Below are 17,969 nucleotides of genomic sequence, written 5' to 3' on the forward strand. Positions count from 1 at the left end.
CTGTAGTCTTATAATAAAGTAAGCTAGAGAACAGAAAGTATCATTTAAAAAATCATAAGGAAGAGAATATACATTTCCATGGTACTGTATTCATTAAAACACAAAAACAAAAAACCATATGGAAATGACCTGTGCAGTTTCAAGCCTGTATTGTTCCATGTCAACTGTATTAATTTGCTCAGTCCTTCAATATGTATATAATAGTTTCAGAGTTGCTATGTGTTTACCAATATGAAAAAAAAACCCACCAAGGAGTTTGAGATTTGTTTGCAATTCCCCTCCTCCCCCTCCCCCTCCTCCTCTTCCCCCTCCCCCTCCTCTCTTTGTTTTACCCTTTTAATGCTTTTATATGTTTTCCAGTTTTATTGAGATGTGATTGACATACAGCACTGGTTGTTAGCTAGCGTCCATCATCTCATGCAGTACAGTATAAGTCTTCGAAAGAAGACTGATTCTATATGGTCAGAATACTGTGTTCTAAAGTTGCTCGGGTTCCGCTCCATGGACCTTCATTGTTCTGTTATTCCTTTGAAATATATTTGGGTTTAGTGGTTTCTGTTTTCATTTAGTTTTAGTGGCTTTTTTTGCACCATCCTTGATTCAATTTTGTGTTTTGAATATATAGAACATTGTATTATTTCAAAATTACATTAATTCCAAAAGTCAAAACTACACAACAGCTACACTCAGAAAGGTATCACTCCCTCCCCTTATTGCTTCTACCTCCTTCCTACCCCTCACTCCCCACTAACGCTTGTAGGTAACCAGTGGGCTTATCCTTGTTTTTGTTTTTACAGAAGTAAGCAAACATTGTTTTGTTACATGTTTGTTTTTTCTCCTCTAACAAAATATATTTAATCTTTTGTAATTTGTGTTTTTCATTAACAGTACATCCTGGAAGTACTCCATACGGTCCCTAGATACCGTCCTCATCCTTTTTTGTTTGTTTGTTTGCAGCAGCATAGTGCTCTATTGTGTATATGTACCATAGTTTCTTCTACCACTCTCCTATATGCATTTAAGTAATTTCTACTATCTTGCAATTACAAATAATACTACAAAGAATAATGTCCTTTGTATTCTTGAGTTTTCAGGGTAAATACCCTAGGACTTGGATTGCTAGATTGGAAGCTAAACACATTTGTAGTCTTGGTAGCTAGTGCCAAAGTCTCCAAGGGGTTCATACCATGTTTACGCTCCTGTCAGCAGTGCAGCGTATCTCAGACCTACACAAGAGAAGAGATTTCGGTCACAGCTATGACTGACTCCTTAAAGAATTCCAACTTTATGAGGTCTCCAGGAAAGTCCAGGTCAAACCAGCATCCTCCCAAAGTAGCTGAGAACACTAGAAATCCAGGAATTATCCCCAATCCCAGAGTGGTTATAGATACCTGAAGGATGACATAGAGCTATGTGGGGAGTATTCATGGCAAGTCCTAAAACAACTAACCAAAATTTAGGATGAGCCAAGTATGTGGGTTGAAGACAGTGGAAAGGAATGCTGGAAATGAGAACTATTCCAGAAAATCTGAACTGCCCAGGTTGGCCCATGTCATCAGTAAGGATAATAAAAATAAAACTTTTCACTGACTGTCTCTGGCCTTTTAAAAACGTTTTGGGCTCATAATTACATCTTAAAATAGGATATGAGGTTGCAGTTTGCCTCGTTCTCTGAAAATTAGAAGAAGTGGGAAGTTGCTGTTCACAATTGTCCTTCAAGGAAATTTTGCTGTATATTTGATTTTATTGAAGTTTATAACTTTGGATAGCATAGATACTTACTTGTTCTCTCAGTATATTTACTTTTTTTTAGTCCTATTTCCTTCGATAGCCAATCAATTGGTTTTCCTTTTTCCTTGAATAGGATTGCTATATCTAAATTAGCTCAGTGGAGAGGTGGGAAGAAGGCCAGAGCAGTCTGAATTGGTAAAAAGTCCTATTGAATATTTTACAAGATATATGGAGTAACATGAACCTTTACACATCTCCTGTTTTGAATAATTGACAATAAATTGCTTTTATCAGTTTCTGTATAATGGACTTTCTAGTCTCAAAAACAAGAAAACCCCTGTTTTTGAAATTTCTTTTATCCATTGGAATCCTGACACATGGCTTCCTTCTTTTTGCTTCTGCTCTTAGGCTTTTTATGGTTATCATAACTGCAGCTGCCAGAAACTTCTGGCTAAATGAGAGATTAAAATACATGCAACAAAATTATTAAGGTTATTCTTCCTGATGCAGTAAGAAAAACTTAGTGGACATGTTCTCTCTTTATGGAAAGTTGGAATTTTTCTGAGTCTTGAGATGAAATTTTTTTGTGATTCTTGAATTTATTGAAAATATATTATTTTCCAAATAGTCTTATTTTGCAGTTAATTTTATGTAGGAAAAAATTTTTTATTTTATTTTATTTTTAAGTAATCTCTACATCCATTATGGGGCTTGAACTCACAACCCTGAGATCAAGAGTCACACTGACTGAGCCAGCCAGGAGCTCCTGTAGGATAAACTTTCTACATAAAAGTTGAATATGAATTTTAACTCAAACCCCATTTAGTTTGGTTCATTCAATAAATGTTTATTCAGGGCTGTTAGAAATTGTGCTAGGAAATACAGGGATAAACAATCACAAATTAATTCATATTAACTGAGTTTATGAGTTTATTGTACTTAATTTAAGGTAATAAAATTATATTATTTGGGATACCTCTAGATAGTAAAGTTAATAACATTTATATTCTCTATCTAAATAGCTACTTGCTTTACACTGTAAAAATCTTAGTAAAAATTGCCAACTAGTTTTCCCTCCATTAATTAAATGAAATTATTCATCTAGTTGAAAGAAATTACTATGTTTTCTCAATTCTACAATGCTATTTGTTTTATTCCTATACTTACTGATACAGACTTCTTTTCTCTTCGGAAAGAAACACTGCCTAATCAGACTTGGTTTACTAATGTTCAAGAATGATAATGATTGCAAATCTAGCTCTAGAATCTTTCTACTTCCCTTTTGTGATACAGATTTGTTTTTTATTTTTATTTATTTTATTTTCTAATGTTTGTTTGTTTGAGAGAAAGGGAAAGAGAGAGATTGAGCGAATCCCAAGCAGGCTCTGCACCATCAGCACAGAGCCGGATGCAGGGCTCAAACTCATGAACTGTGAGATCATGACCTGAGCCAAAATCAAAAGTTGGATGCTTAACTCACTGAGCCACCCACGTGCCCCTAGATTTATTTTTAATGTGATGTGTGATTCTAGAACTCAGAAATAAGATTCTTTGCTGCCAAAGTATACAGAATATCTTGAGTATCTGAAAAAAGAATTTTTGTATTAGGAGAGGAGCGGAGGAGAAGGTGGAGGTCTTTAATATTAGGAACCTATATATTTTAAAGTATTAATTAACATTTAAAATATGTTATGAGAACTATAACTTGGAAGTCCACTTTCAGAAGCTTTACTGTCATTTGTTAATTGAAAATCGTTCTGATGAATTTTCACTTTACCTTTTGCTTTCCCTTTTTTCCCTGCTGCTTCCTCTGAAGTCTCCTTCCAAATGGTTTTGGAAACTGGTTCCAGTAAGTTTGCCCAGTTACTTCAATTTGCTCTCCAGAATTGTAATTATAGAATGATACTGTTTGTCTTCGTGGTATAGTCATTTCATAGAATTCTATTAGTTGCTGCATGGAGATTTTGTGTGATAAAAAGTGACATATTCTCTGTGGTCCTACCAGTATACCTAAAGTATATTCAGTTCTGATTTGACCTGAAGAATGATTAAATCTGGGTGGTTAGACCACTTAAGAAGTATTTTATACCCTCAGAAATAAAGATATAACTTAGAAATACACTATAATGTCAAAAGAGAAAATATGATGCCCCTTTTAAATACTAAATTTCTCAGTTTGTAGAAAGAATAGAGAATGTATCCATGCTTTACTATAAAGCCATATAGTAAGATAAAGTGCAAAAGACTGTATAACTTCTATGAACTACAAATGGGAGTTTTACAGGACTTCAAGATTAAAAGTTGATTTACCTGATTCATCTTCTAGAATATAAGCTTCAGGAAAATGTTTTAGCATACCACTCATAAATCCCTGATAGTCTATTCTAAAACATTGACATTTATTGCTGAAGCCTTATAAGGCTGTGTGTGTGTGTGTGTGTGTGTGTGTGAGAGAGAGAGAGAGAGAGAGAGAGAGAGAGAGAGAGAGAGAGAGAGAGAGGTGGGGGGTGGAGGGAGAGAGGGAGAAGTGCTACTTGGTAGCAGGCGGTAGGACAAACCACATAATTCAATTCTTTGTTTCATGACCCTGAGTGCTCAACTCAGTCAAGTTCAGATTGTAGGCTGAAGACAAGCTACTCCTACAGATCTGGGAAGTTTGAGAATGAGCCCAGCCAATTTAGAGGATTTCTAAAAGGAAGACTATTTTGTTTCTAGCTGGCCAGAGAAAGGGGTGTAAGGACCTGGAACTGTGGCTCACCAAATGTGAGAAGGGTAGCTTCAGACTAGAAGATGCTACTGGTTGATTTCTTCTTTCTTTCTCTCCCCTCCCTTCACCTCTTCTCTCCTCTTTTTTCATGGTTGAATTTTAAACTGTCTCCTAGCAGCAAAGTAAGGAAGTTTTCTAAGGATATTAAAATCAGTAATTCATTGAATGATTTACATAATGCATGTATGTAACTTTTTTCTGAATATAGGTACTCTGAGTTTGGAACATAACCATTCAATGTGGCTGCCTAGTGTGCACTGATTAAAAAGAACAAGCTTTCTGAAAATCTTAAAAAGGAAAAAATGTTCCATGAATCTTGTTCTTGGATAGCCAGTGAAAAATAGGAATAAATATTTCTTCATTAATGCATATACTTTTCTGAGGGATAGCATTTAAAGAAAAGTTTACCACCTACTAGTAAATGTTCTCTTTCAGTAAATTATTTTTCCGTTTTTATTCTCACAAAAGTATTTTACCTCATAATTATATTTTAATTCTAAAAAGTAGAGACAACCTGTTCAGATGGAGTTGGAAGAAAAATTAGTTTTGATTACTTAAAAAAAAAACTTAAAATATGAGTAAGCAATATAATCACAAATTTTCCTAACAAAATACTTGAGTATGCATCTTCATTAAATCGTCAGCATTATTTTCTTGGCTTTAGGTGAGCTAATAGGTAGTAGCCAGCCAGCTTTTAGTTATTGCCAACTCTGTGCCCAGCAGTGTGCATGGCACTTTATGGGCATCGCCTTACTTCATCCTTCAGTGATCCTAAGAAACCGGTACTATTACTGTTATAACTGAGGTGAGAGTTTAAGTGATTTTCCCAAGATCACAGAGCCAGTAAGTGGCAGAAGCAGGATTTGAACCTAGGTCATCTGACTCAAGGGCTTGTTCTTGTCACCACTGAGTTGTACAGCACGTCTCGGCGTTAGAAAACTGTCTTGTAAAGTGGTCTCTGGTCACACCAGGCAGTCTCTGGAACACACAAGATTTCTTCTCTTTTTCTGAAGGGGAACAGAAATCCTTACCTTGCTCTGTTTTGAACAAAACCTCACTTGGAAGGGTTTTTGCAGTTTCAGAGCTGTTACATTTCATTTACGTTATCTTAACATTCAGATACCAAGCCAGAATATCTTGGTGACATTCCAGTTCCTCAAAGTGATGTTTCTTATTGCCAGATTTCCCATAGGAATGGTATCATATTCTTATACCTGCTCCCCAATTTGAGAATCTAATAATTCTGCTCAAGTAGTACCCTTGCTCTTCCCGTATAACAACTTGTGGTCTAAATGCTAGCATTAAAATAAATGCATTTTATTATCTACAAAAGAACAGAACTGATGATTTGGATACAAAGCGTTCAGAATCTCTTTTGTGATGCTTTTATATTTAAATGTTTAAGCTAAATGTCATTTCATGTAAATTGGCAATGTCATGTTATATTAAGTTCTTTAAACTAGAATGCTGTTGCTCTGTATTTTACTTTGGTAACATCTGGTATTATTTAGAAAAGAAGGCTGTTGGTGAGTAGTTTTTATTTCTCTTGATTGATATAATGTTTTTCCCCCTGTATGTTGTTTAGTACTTTCTTATTTTCATCTCTCTCTTTTTTTTTTATTGTAGGCTCGTTATAGGAAGGAGCAAACATTGCTCAAGCAATTGCCGTGCATCCCATTGGTAGAAAATTTGTTGAAAGACGGTACAGATGGCTGTGCTTTAGCTGCTCTTATTCATTTTTACTGTCCTGGAGTGGTCCGATTAGAGGGTAAGTGTTCCGGTGAAATCCTGCTGGCCCACAGGTAGATGGTAACAGTACTAAGACCACAGCATTTAGAAAGTAATGAAGGCTTTTTTAAAAAACTTTTTTACGTATCATCCTGAGGTAGATAGTTGAGTAGGGTAGTGCTGAGACTCTGAGTCATGACCACTCTGTATGCGTTTGTAAACCAGATTCCACCTAATTATGCATTTGTTCTAAGCCACTAATTATAAAATGAATATGAAATGTATATTATCAAATTAACCCAAACTCATCACCTTGCTCTTTTCCTATTTGAAGACATTTGTTTGAAAGAAACCATGTCTTTGGCTGATAGCCTGTATAACCTGCAGCTGATTCAAGAGTTTTGCCAAGAATATTTGAACCAGTGTTGCCATTTCACCCTGGAGGACATGCTGTATGCTGCTTCGTCCATAAAGGTAATTTATTCTCGTGGGTTTTTGGTGTTTTGCTCTAAGTTTTTTGAAAAAAATATAACTATATAAATGGCTTAGTAAGGTTACAAATTAACTGTAATATCAGTCAAAAGAGCTTTGGAAAAAAGTTTTATTTTTCTGCTTATTTTATGGGTTTTTTTAAAAAAATACACTGTTAGCTATAGATGTCTTTTATAGTACAAAGCTAACGTAAAGTTGTGGCACAAAATTGATGTGTTGTCCTAATGGTAGCAAAATGGGGGCTAAGCCACTTCATGGTTCTGAGTCTTCGGTAGATGCTAGTATAGCATGTGGGGGGCAGAAGGGGGGCTCTGGTCACTTTGACCATTCAACAGGACCATGGAATATGTCCGGAAGAAGGAATCTTTTGGGTCCCAGGACTTGAGACAAAACCTAGGGGAAGAAAGAAGGGAAGGAAATGTTAAAATAGTCTGGAAATGAACCTTTTAAAAAGGAATTCAATTTCATGAATTTGTCCTTTGCTTCAGAATAGCACACACACACTGCCTGTGAGTTTTAGGCCACTGCTTACTGCCGTTCTTTCAAGAACTATTTATTGAGCACCTAGTAGTATTCTGGGTACTTGGGATAATTAAGTGGACAAAACAAAGGTCCTGTTCTGGTGGAACTTTGTAGCAGTGACAGGAGATGTGTGTCAGGCATAAGTGCCTCTGAGCTGCGAGTTAAAAAGCAGTCACTTGTCCCAGAATTTCATGATGTGACACAATACGTCATTATTCCCAGCAGCCCATATCTACAAAGTTCCTTTATGTCTTTTACAGACCTAGGTTGATCATTTCTATTTCAGAATTTTAGGAATAAATCCTCTTACAATAGATTTTTTTTTTTAAGTCTGAAACGAACAGCTTTTTATCATTTTAATCGTAGTGTCAGCCTTAATAGAAACTGCTAATGGACCCTTCTTACCGTAAGACTAATGCCTTGGGATTCTTTAAATTCTTATTCTCTGATATTTTTCTTTCACTCATTTCTGGATCACCACAGATAGAAGATAGAGCCAATGGAGAAGGCATTTCTAAAAGAAGCCACTATTTCTATTGACCGAAAATAGTGCCCACGCCCCATTATCTGATGTATCAGAAGAAAAACGTGAATTTATTTTGATCAAAATGGAAGTTGGGGAATAACAATTTCCATATACATTTTGTTAATGCCTTTTCTTAAATTTGCTTGTTAAAAAATTTAAATACCACATCTGTAGTCACAAAGAAATCATCTCATTAAATACATGGAAACATAAGATCAAGTACATTTGTTTAAGTTGTTTCCCTTGCACTACCAATAAATAACATGTAGCCCTGATGTTTAAATCAACTTAGTCGGGCATTTTCCAGATATAAAGACATTTTCTTACATCAGGCTTATTTAAAGTAGATAATTGATGGATACACCTGTCAGAATGGCTAGAATCAAAAAGATAAGAAATGAGTGTTGGCAAGAATATGGCGAAAAAGGAACCCTTGTGCACTGTTGGTGGGAATGCAAGTTGCAGCCACAATGGAAAACAGCATAGAGGTTCCTCAAACCGTAGAACTACCGTATGACTCAGTAATTCCACTACTGCATATTTACTCAAAGAAAATGAAAACACTAATTTGAAAAGAAATATGCACCTTATATGTATTGCAGCATTATTTACAATAGCTGAGATATGGAAGTAGCCCAAGTGTCTATTGATAGATGAATGGTTAAAGATTAGGTGTATACACACACACACACACACAGCCATAAAAAGTAATGAGATCTTGCCAGTTGCAACATGGATAGACCCAGAAGGTATAGTGCTAAATGAAATGAAAAAAAAAAAAGAGAGAAAGACAAATACTGTATGGCTTCACTCATATGTGGAATTTAAGAAACAAAACAAATAAAGAAAAATACGGACAAAACTCCAGACTCTTAGATACAGAGAAAAAACTAGGGGTTGCCAGACGGGAGGTAGGTGGGAGGATGGGTAAAATAAAGGAGATGAAGAAAAAAAAAAAACGTAACTGTCTGCAGAGAAGGCTTCGGACACTTTCTGTATTCTTTGCTAAATTATTAGAATCACAACTTTTGACTTTCATTGACTATTTTAAGACTTTAAGCCTTTAAGAGATTGCTTGGTCTGTGAGTCAAGGTCTGGGCACCTTGTCACTTGGTCAACTTTAATAACAAGTGTTTATGAGAATAAAGGGAATGAGCACTCTCTTCCCCTCTTGGTGGACGTATACACTGGTCTGGGCTTTTTAGGTGGCGGTGTGCCATTATCTCATCAAATTTGAAATGCACAGAAGTCATGTATAAGGACTGTTTATGGAGAATAGTTAGAAACAATTCATCTTAGGAGGGACATAAGTAAAATATTTTGTTATATAGCCGAGCTGTTTAAAGGAAGAAGGTGTATGTATTTTTACTGATTCAGAAAGCTCTCCAGGATGTTGTTAAAGTAGCAAACATTATAGCATTATGTAATTTATATATTAAAAACTTTTTTCTATTTGTATGCAAATCAATGCATAGAAAAAGGTCGATTAGAAAGTTAAACAGAAAACTGTTAACAGTGATTTCTTCTGAGTGTGATTAGAATTTAGGAGAGAGTAGGTAAAGCATACTTCATATTCTATGTTCTTTGTGTCTGTATTATTTAGCATTGGTACACTGTTTAAGAATGGTAATATATAGTTGCATGACTGTCCTAACTTAAAGGAAAGAAAAGCTTTTAAATGAAATTAACTTAGTTTCATGCCTGGGATATGGTAATGGATTTATTGCTATTTAATCATCCTAAATTCAGAAAGAAATGATTTTTTTTTAACCTTTACTTACTGGGGAAACAATGTCTTACTATGCTGACATCTTGTGGCCAAACATGGTATCTTCCCCAAAAAATACCAACGTAATCCCGCTACCCCCACAGAGCTTTACTGGATATAACTGACATGCAATATTGTAGAAGTTTAAAGTGTGCAGAATGATTACCACTGAAGAGTAGTTAACAGCTCCACCACATGACATAATTACCATTTCTTTTTTTTGGCGATCACCTCTTTTCAGCAACTGTTGAGTATGCAATGTAGTATCATTAACTATAATCATTAGATTCCCAGTTATTCACTTAGAGTTGGAAGTTTTTACCCTTTGGCCAAAATTTTGCCATTTCCCCAACCCCCTAGTCCCTGGTAAATACCACTCTACTCTCTGTTTCTAGGAGTTGAGCTTTTTTAGCTTCTACATATAAGTGAAATCATATAGAATTTGCCTTTCTTTGTCTGACTTATTTTACTTAGCAGAATGCCCTCAAGGTACATCAGTGTTGTTGCAAGTGGTAGGATTTCCTGCTTTCTCACGGCTGAATACTATTCCGTGGTGTATATGCATCACACCTTCTCTACCCATTGATCTAGTGACAGACATTTAGGCTGTTTCCATATATATATATGTATCTTGGCTGTTATGAATAATGCTGCAGTGAACACAGGAATGCATGTTTTCTTCAAGATCCTGTTTTCCATTTCTTCAGATAAAAACTCAAAAGTGGAATTGCCAGATACATATGGTAGTTCTGTTTTTAATTTTTTGAGGAATTACTGCACTGCTTTCCACAGTGGCTGTACCAGTTTACATTCCCACCAACAGTGGACAAGGGTCCCGTTTCTTCCACATCTTTGCCAACACTTACTGTTCTTTTTGACGATAGCCATTCTAACAGGTATGAAGTAGTTATCTCCTTGTGGCTTTGATTGGCATTTCTCCCATGGTTAGTGATGTCGAACACCAAGGTCCTTAAAATACTAATTTCTCATCAATTGACAATTTAGTTGAACACTTAAACAGTGTTTTTCCAAAAGATACAGGCAGCTTTCAGTTAACTATACTAGTAGAGTGGAACCTAGGACCAATACTTTAAATATAATTTTATTTTTTTTAATGTTTTATTTATTTTTGATAGACAGAGCATGAGAGGGGGAGGGGCAGAGAGAGAAGGGGACACAGAACCAGAAACAGGCTCCAGGCTCTGAGCTGTCAGCACAGAGCCTGACGTGGGGCTCGCACCCACAAACGTGAGATCTGACCTGAGCCGAAGTCGCGGAGGCTTAACCGACTGAGCCACCCAGGCGCCCCTAAATATAATTTTATACTTTGGCTTTAGAAAATATGCTGTGGGGATAAGCGTAAAGAAAAACTATAAATCATGGTGATCTTATTCCCAGAGATACTGCCTGTCAACAATTTGGTATTTTGCCAGGTGATCTTTTTTGTTATACATTCATTCAATAAATATTTATTAGCCATCTGTTATGTACCAGGCACTGGGTTTGTTTGTTTGTTTGTTTTGAGGGACAGTGGGGGTGTGATCAGGGGAAGGACAGGGAGAGAATCCCAAGCAGGCTCCATGCCCAGAGCGAAGCCTGACGTGGGGCTCCATCTCAGAACCATGAGCTCATGACCTGAGCCAAAATCAAGAGTCATAAGTGTAACCAGCTGAGCCCTCAGGCACTGTTTTAAAAACTGAAGCTGTAATGATAAACATGAGCTTTGTCCTTCTAGACTTTATAGTCTGATAAAATGAGGAACCCTGGAGAATGTGGTATTAGATAAAGCTGGAGAAATTAAAAAGGGACCCAATCAAGTACCCTCTTAAAGCCTATAACCGGTTTCCCCAGAGCAGTGGAAGTAGAGGAAGGGGTGTTATACTTTGAAAAGTTTGTTTGGCTTAACAAGGTTATGGAAACATTTTGAATCAGAGAAATTATGATGAACATGGAGAGAAGTGGGTGGATTCCAAAACTATTTAGGATGCAGAATTTGCAGACTTTGGTGATGAAATGGCTATGTGGGGGGAGAAGAAGGGAGGCATCAAGGATGACTCCTAGATCTCTGGCTTGCATACTGGGATAGTGATGCCATTCAGTGAGATAAGAGTGGAATAAGGTCAGATTTGTGGGGAAGATCACTAGTTCAGTTCTGGACACTTGAGGTACCTTTGAGATATCCAAGAGAAAATGCTCCGTAGACATGAAGACCACTGCATACGTAAGTACAGTTGGGAGTCCTTTGGTAGCTGATAGGCACGGATGGCAGTTTTCAAAGCGGGGAGACATCAGGAGTATCAGATGCTGCTGAGAGGTCAAGTAAGATGAAGACTGAAAAATCTGTTTGATTTAGCAACATATGTAAATCATCAGTCACTTGAGCAAATGCTGTTTTGGAGGAACGTGCACCTGAATGCCAGACTGGAGTGGATTAGGGATCAGGAAGGATGAAAGGACATTGTTAGCACAGGCCTCCGGTAGAGGAGTGTGTGAAGCGGTAAGAAGGCGGGAGTAAGGAAAAACCAGAGAATGATGAGTTACTGAGCGAAAGTTCTCTTTTGTTTTTCATGGGGAGATTTGAGCATGTTTAAAAGCCAAGTAGGAAGGATTCAGTTGAAGGGAAGAATAGTATATAGGAGAAAGAAAATAGAATTAAGAATGTAAAGTTTCTGAGAAGGTAAGCGGGGATGGGCTCTAACACGTAGCCTTAAGGATTGTGAGCATTCTCATTTCATTTCTAAAAAAAATAAATAAATTTTAATGACTGCTTAAAATAGTGTATGTTTGAATATTCTGGGAATTTAGAGTTCAAAGCAAATGCTGAAAGTAGGAAACTTACCAAATTCTCTTCACTATCATGCCTTATCATGTATACCACTCCAAATTCCTACATTCAACCACCTGACAAATCCACTTAAATGTCTAATGAACATCTAAAAGCTATTCAGAGTTCCTTCCACTATCTCTTTATCCCAATCTTTCCCATTCCATTACATGGTACTGTAAGTTACTAAAGACCAAAACCTGAGTCATCCTTGACTCACTTCCCTCACTTCCGACACACACGGTAGCCTTATGGAACTGTCAGGTAAGAGAGGAGTATTTGAGTCACCATCTTAAATTTGAGAAAACAGAGAGTGGATGACCTCTAAATGAAAGTACATAGAACTCCGACGATTATTCATAATTAACAGGTAGGAGGAAGGCAAGGCATTGGAAAACACCGATACTTCCAATGGTAATTTTGAAAACTGAAATTTAATATGAAATAAGATCTCATTTAATATTAATCGATAGTAACAATTTTATTAGATGCCTAATACGCACAATTTAAAGGCACATTATTTTAAGTTATACCAATAGATTTTGTATAGTACTATATTTTAAACTTACCAAATGCCTACAATTAAAATAATTCTTCATGTTTATAGCTTTTATGAGATATATATCTTAAAATATAAGCTTGTAGTAGAAATGTACTTTTGAGGATCCTCTTAGTCTTTTTTTGTATTTCTTACAATTTTAAGCTATTTTAAAAGTTATTCACATTTTCAAATATAAATCGTAAAAAGCAAAGGACCTTGTTAATTTATACCTTTTCAAAGTTACATAGATAAATTATATAATGTTTCTGTACATTTCAAAATTAATAATCCATAACAACCCAGAATCTTTTTGTTATTTAGTGTCTGGATTACTGTTGAGTTTTAGCATCCTCAAGCACAAAGATACCTGATGAAGTTTTGGAGAGATTTCTAGGGATCTGGAAAGAGCCACTCGTTGGTGTCAAAGACTGTTTAAGTTTTTTGTACTGACTTTGGATGAAGAGTGTCTTATATATTTTATTAAAGTTCCACACAGAGGTATCAATGCCTGCCACGTAAATTGGATCGCCATTCTGGAAATGTAGAGAAAAGCAGCGAAGTTTTGAATAGCCATTATAAATATTACCTAGAAGTGTTAATTCTCTATGCCAGATTTAATAACCTAGAGTAGATATACTCCAATGAATGAATGAGATTTAAACATATGTTTTAATAGGTAAAACAGAAGAAATTTGTATTTGTCATGACTTTCTTGCTCAGGTTTTACCTAATTTTTCTTCTAATTTTCTGAACTCTCGTGTACAGAGTAATTATTTGGTGTTCATGGCAGAACTCTTCTGGTGGTTTGAAGTTGTGAAGCCGTCGTTCGTGCAGCCTCGTGTTGTCCGTCCACAAGGAGGTAGTGCGCGCTCCTGTAAACAGTCAAAACGGAAAGTTTATATAACCTCACCTGGCCGTTCTGTTTGAGGGAGTCCCATTATTATTGTAAAACAGCTAAATTCTCTGTGAGATACAGGTGATATCATGTCGGAGAAAATGGCTCTGAATTTGAAGCCTATATTGTGGAAATTTTAGCTTAAGCTGTTTGTGTACTTTCTTCTTGTTGCATCTCTTATCCCCTTCTTAGCTTTTAGTCCCCACTAGATTCTGAATTTTTAATACTGTTACCCATAATCCACTTAAATAATGGCTTGGCTTTAATCTAGTACTTGAATTTACTAGTAAACCATAAAAAGGATTATATATATATAATATATATGTAATAATATATATTATGTAAAGCCTAGTATGTTTTGTGATTATTACAGTATCATGGTCTATTGATTGCACATAATAAGGAAACTAACACGAAATAAGGGGGTTACTATAAAGATCCCTAGAAACAAAGAACAAAAAGAATCTTTCATTTTTCTAAAACAAACAAATTTTCCATTGGCTTCCATTATTTCTATTGGGGAAAGAGGATCCTAAGTTACAAGTTTAGTTCCACTAAGGAATTTTCTTCCAGGGGGCCCTGGGTGGCTTAGTCAGTTGAATGTCTGACTTCAGCTTAGGTCATGATCTTCCAGTTCATGAGTTCAAGCCCACTGTCAGGCTCTGTGCTAACAACTCAGGGCTCTGTCGAGGTTCCAGTTTCACATTCATTAGCACCCCCTTGAGGAGTGGGTGACAACTCAGTACAAGCTCATGTTTCTACATTAAGCCAAGAATTCATAAAGAAAGTACTTTCAATGTCTTATTCATCATTTTAAAATGTATATTTAATGGACCTGCTTGAATTTCTACAGCAACATGCTAAGTACATAATTTTGAGGCTTTTATCTTTCATTGTAGCTGAACCTGAGGATGAAATGCCTTCGGTTCCTGTCCTGAATGCTGCCAAGGCAAACCTCGCGGACGGTTCCTGTAGCTCTGGCCTCACTTCAAGGTAGATCCCAGGAGGACTCCATTCTCACTACTTCCATTCTACTTGCTAGTGAAATAAAAATAAAATTTTGTTAGTTTTTAAAATTTCAAGTGCACTTTGAACTAAAGTTTTAATTAACTTACCATATTATACCCTGTTTTAACGTAAATGTAATTGAAATTACACAGATATGAGTGTTTCATAAATAGGTTTTTAAGAATCACACTCAAAAGTGGGAGAAAACGTTCTGAGGTTCACATAAGCAGCTTAAAACCAAACTTTTGCTGTAGAATTTGGCTTATAATTGAGAACTGTTTAAATGTAGACAACTTTTAGGCCTCAGGGAAATCTTCTATTTGTATTTAGAATTTTTTAATGATTTTTAAAAAATCTTTGACGTTAATTTTCTCTATTTTGTTTGCTGGTTACCAAAACTAATCAAAGATCACAATAAAATGTTTATTGTAATACTGAATCTTTCTATGTTAATGCTTTGGTTCTTAATATCAGGAACTGAATTGAAAGTAAATTAAAAATTTACTGTCAGGATAATCCTGACTTCTGACCCAAACATGTTTAAAAATGTTTTTCAGTAGATCCTGTAAGGAGCTTTTTATGTATATTTATTAGAACCTAACATTTCTATTGACTTTGGACTCCCTTTAAGTTTTAAATTGATGTGTTTTATGGTATTTTAGAAATTCAAGCAGATCCATTAAAAATACATTTTAAAAATGATGAATAAGACATTGAAAGTACTTTCTTTATGAATTCTTGGCTTAATGTAGAAACATGAGCTTGTACTGAGCTGTCACCCACTCCTCAAGGGGGTGCTAATGAATGTGAAACTGGAACCTCGACAGAGCCCTCAGAATACGGTCCTCCCCTTCCTAGGGCTTCTTACCTCTGACGGGCTGACTCTGTAAAGTACTTCCTACAAATTAAGATACCCTTTTCCTGCCTTTCCCTCCTGATTTACTACTATGAATCGTCTTACTACTTCCATTAAGTTTTCTGTTCTGTAGCTGTCTATGCGTGGGATTTTCCAAAAAGAGGTTAAGTTATGATATTGCTGATCTAGGAGCTTCTCTATAGTCCCCCTCTCCCCCTCCTTGGGAAACTTTTTGTTACATGTTAATTCCTCAGTGTTTTCCTGTATTGGTTACATAATGACACTTCCTTTCTTTGAAAATTTATTTTTTTTTAATTATTTTTTTAATGTTTTCTTTATTTTTGATACAGAGAGAGAGCCATGAGAGGGGGAGACGCAGAGAGAGAAGGAGACACAGAACCGGAAGCAGGCTCCAGGCTCTGAGCTAGCTGTCAGCACAGAGCCTGATGCGGGGCTTGAACCCACTAACGGGAGATCTGACCTGAGCCGAAGTTGGAGGCTTAACCGACTGAGCCACCCACGCACCCCTCTTTGAAAATTTAGAAGGCATTTGGCATCCTAGGTTGTAACTCTTGGATTATTAAATCTTTAAAATCTTTATGGGGTGCTTGGGGGCTCAGTTGGTTGAGGATCCGACTTCAGCTTAGGTCATGATCTTACAGTTCATGGGTTTGAACCCCATGTCAGGCTTTGTGCTGATGGGACTGAGCCTGCTTTGTAGTCTCTCTTCCCCCGCTCTCTCTCAAAAAAAAAAAAAATCCAAACATTAAAAATTAAGAAAAGTCTGAAACTATCTACTTCAAGGCTAGATTACCCCATAAGTTTTATTTCTAGGAACCTGAGTTGGACACCCTTCACATTTCTGACACTGGAAAATGTCTGAAGGCCCTCTGGAAGACTCCTCTCTTTTCTGTTTCTCAGATAAGCTGAGTGGCTGCCCTTACTCAGTTTTCCTACAGATGGATGTCTAAATTCTTTTCCTTGAAGAGACACTGTGTAGCTGTCAGTCTAGGATCCTAGTAATCCTCTCATTTCCGTAAGTCTCCATGTGGTCCATTGGAGTTCTCCCGTTGTAGAATTTTTCAGGAAGGAGGGGCGCCTGGGTGGCTCAGTTGGTTAAGTGTCCAACTCTAGATTTCAGCTCAGGTCATGATCCCAGGGTTGTGGGGAAAAGCCCCATGTTGGGCTCCATGCTGAGATTCTCTTTCTGCCCCTCTCCCCTGCCTGCACACTTGCTCACTCTCTAAAAAAATAAAATAAAAAGTCTTCAAGAAGGAGTCAAAAGTTTCTACTCTTTCTGAGAATAATGCAGTCACATGTACAAATGTGATTGCCTCTAAATAATGAGGTTCTGAGGGGGGAAAAACAAAGAAAGAAGGCCAGAAAAGCAAAAGACATTTGTAGCAGCTTCTCCACACACTTGACCACTAACCTGCTCAGCAGTTACACCAGATCAAAATCTCTATGCAGATGTGCAAGTGAGACAAGTAATAGGAATTTAAGATGCTTTAGCCATTGTTGGAGAACAGAGTGAAGATATTTTTAATTACTAACTTGTATACATTCAGGATTAGCCTCCCATCATAGATGTAAGGGAGTGGTTGTAGAGAGGGGTAACCAACAACCATGATGAAGGCAGCCAAGTATTCACTGACAGACCTAACAAATGATTGCAAACAAAACTGAGAGAAAATGTGGTGTGCTGTTTAGGGGGAAACGGCACAGGGAAGCAGACAAACCTCTGCTTTGGAGAGAACAAAGTCACGCGAGTTCTTTCGGTGCTGTTGCCTTTGGAAAAGCTCACTGATTAAGCACTCGTTGTTACTTACGAATGCTTTGGTTGACTATGCATCTTCTCAGTTTACAAGAGTCAAGATATACTGTGATTTGAGGGATCTATAGAAGTCCCTACAGACAGCCCATTCCCCAGTTTATTCTCAACTGATTGGGGGTGCAAATGCTTAATGCACTTGACCACCAGGTAGGCTACGACAGACTGGAAACATGGAGAAAAATTAAATTGGAGCCAAATGTCATTATTGAGAACTAGACTGCTTAACCCCCTGCGTTAATTCAAATAGGGTGGAATTAAATAAGAAATAGCAAGAAAGCTTCCTATCTCTGTAGGCATTGAAGTCTTCAAGGTGAAGCTTACAACAATGAATTTTGATGTAATTGTTAGAAATGTACAGGTGCAGGTCTGTGAGCAGGGAGGCTGCCAGGATCTTTTACAAGGGTTTATTATACCTGTAGTTTCTAGAGATTTAAATTTGACCAAAATAGTTCAAACCGATGATTTTCATTTAACTTC

The 17,969-nt window shown here is 36.7% G+C and overlaps 1 protein-coding gene and 1 long non-coding RNA gene across 2 annotated transcripts in view; one reads left to right on the top strand and one right to left on the bottom strand.

Moving 5' to 3' along the window:
* CAMSAP2 (calmodulin regulated spectrin associated protein family member 2) overlaps positions 1-17,969 on the top strand; it is a 92,770-nt gene that overhangs the window by 56,636 nt on the left and 18,165 nt on the right. Inside the window, exons 5-9 of the mRNA XM_029933384.1 lie at positions 3,548-3,580; positions 6,125-6,266; positions 6,561-6,700; positions 13,665-13,758; positions 14,694-14,787. Of these exons, the coding sequence (XP_029789244.1) occupies positions 3,548-3,580; positions 6,125-6,266; positions 6,561-6,700; positions 13,665-13,758; positions 14,694-14,787 (503 nt within the window). The remainder of the gene's footprint in view (positions 1-3,547; positions 3,581-6,124; positions 6,267-6,560; positions 6,701-13,664; positions 13,759-14,693; positions 14,788-17,969) is intronic.
* Positions 6,811-13,475, bottom strand: LOC115288271. The gene is made up of 3 exons (XR_003906912.1): positions 13,267-13,475; positions 11,704-11,841; positions 6,811-7,111 (listed from the first exon to the last, which is right to left on the bottom strand). It is a non-coding gene; the product is annotated as an uncharacterized LOC115288271 (long non-coding RNA).

Source organism: Suricata suricatta, chromosome 3, assembly GCF_006229205.1.
Source record: "Suricata suricatta isolate VVHF042 chromosome 3, meerkat_22Aug2017_6uvM2_HiC, whole genome shotgun sequence".
In the NCBI taxonomy this organism is placed as follows: Eukaryota; Metazoa; Chordata; class Mammalia; order Carnivora; family Herpestidae; genus Suricata; species Suricata suricatta.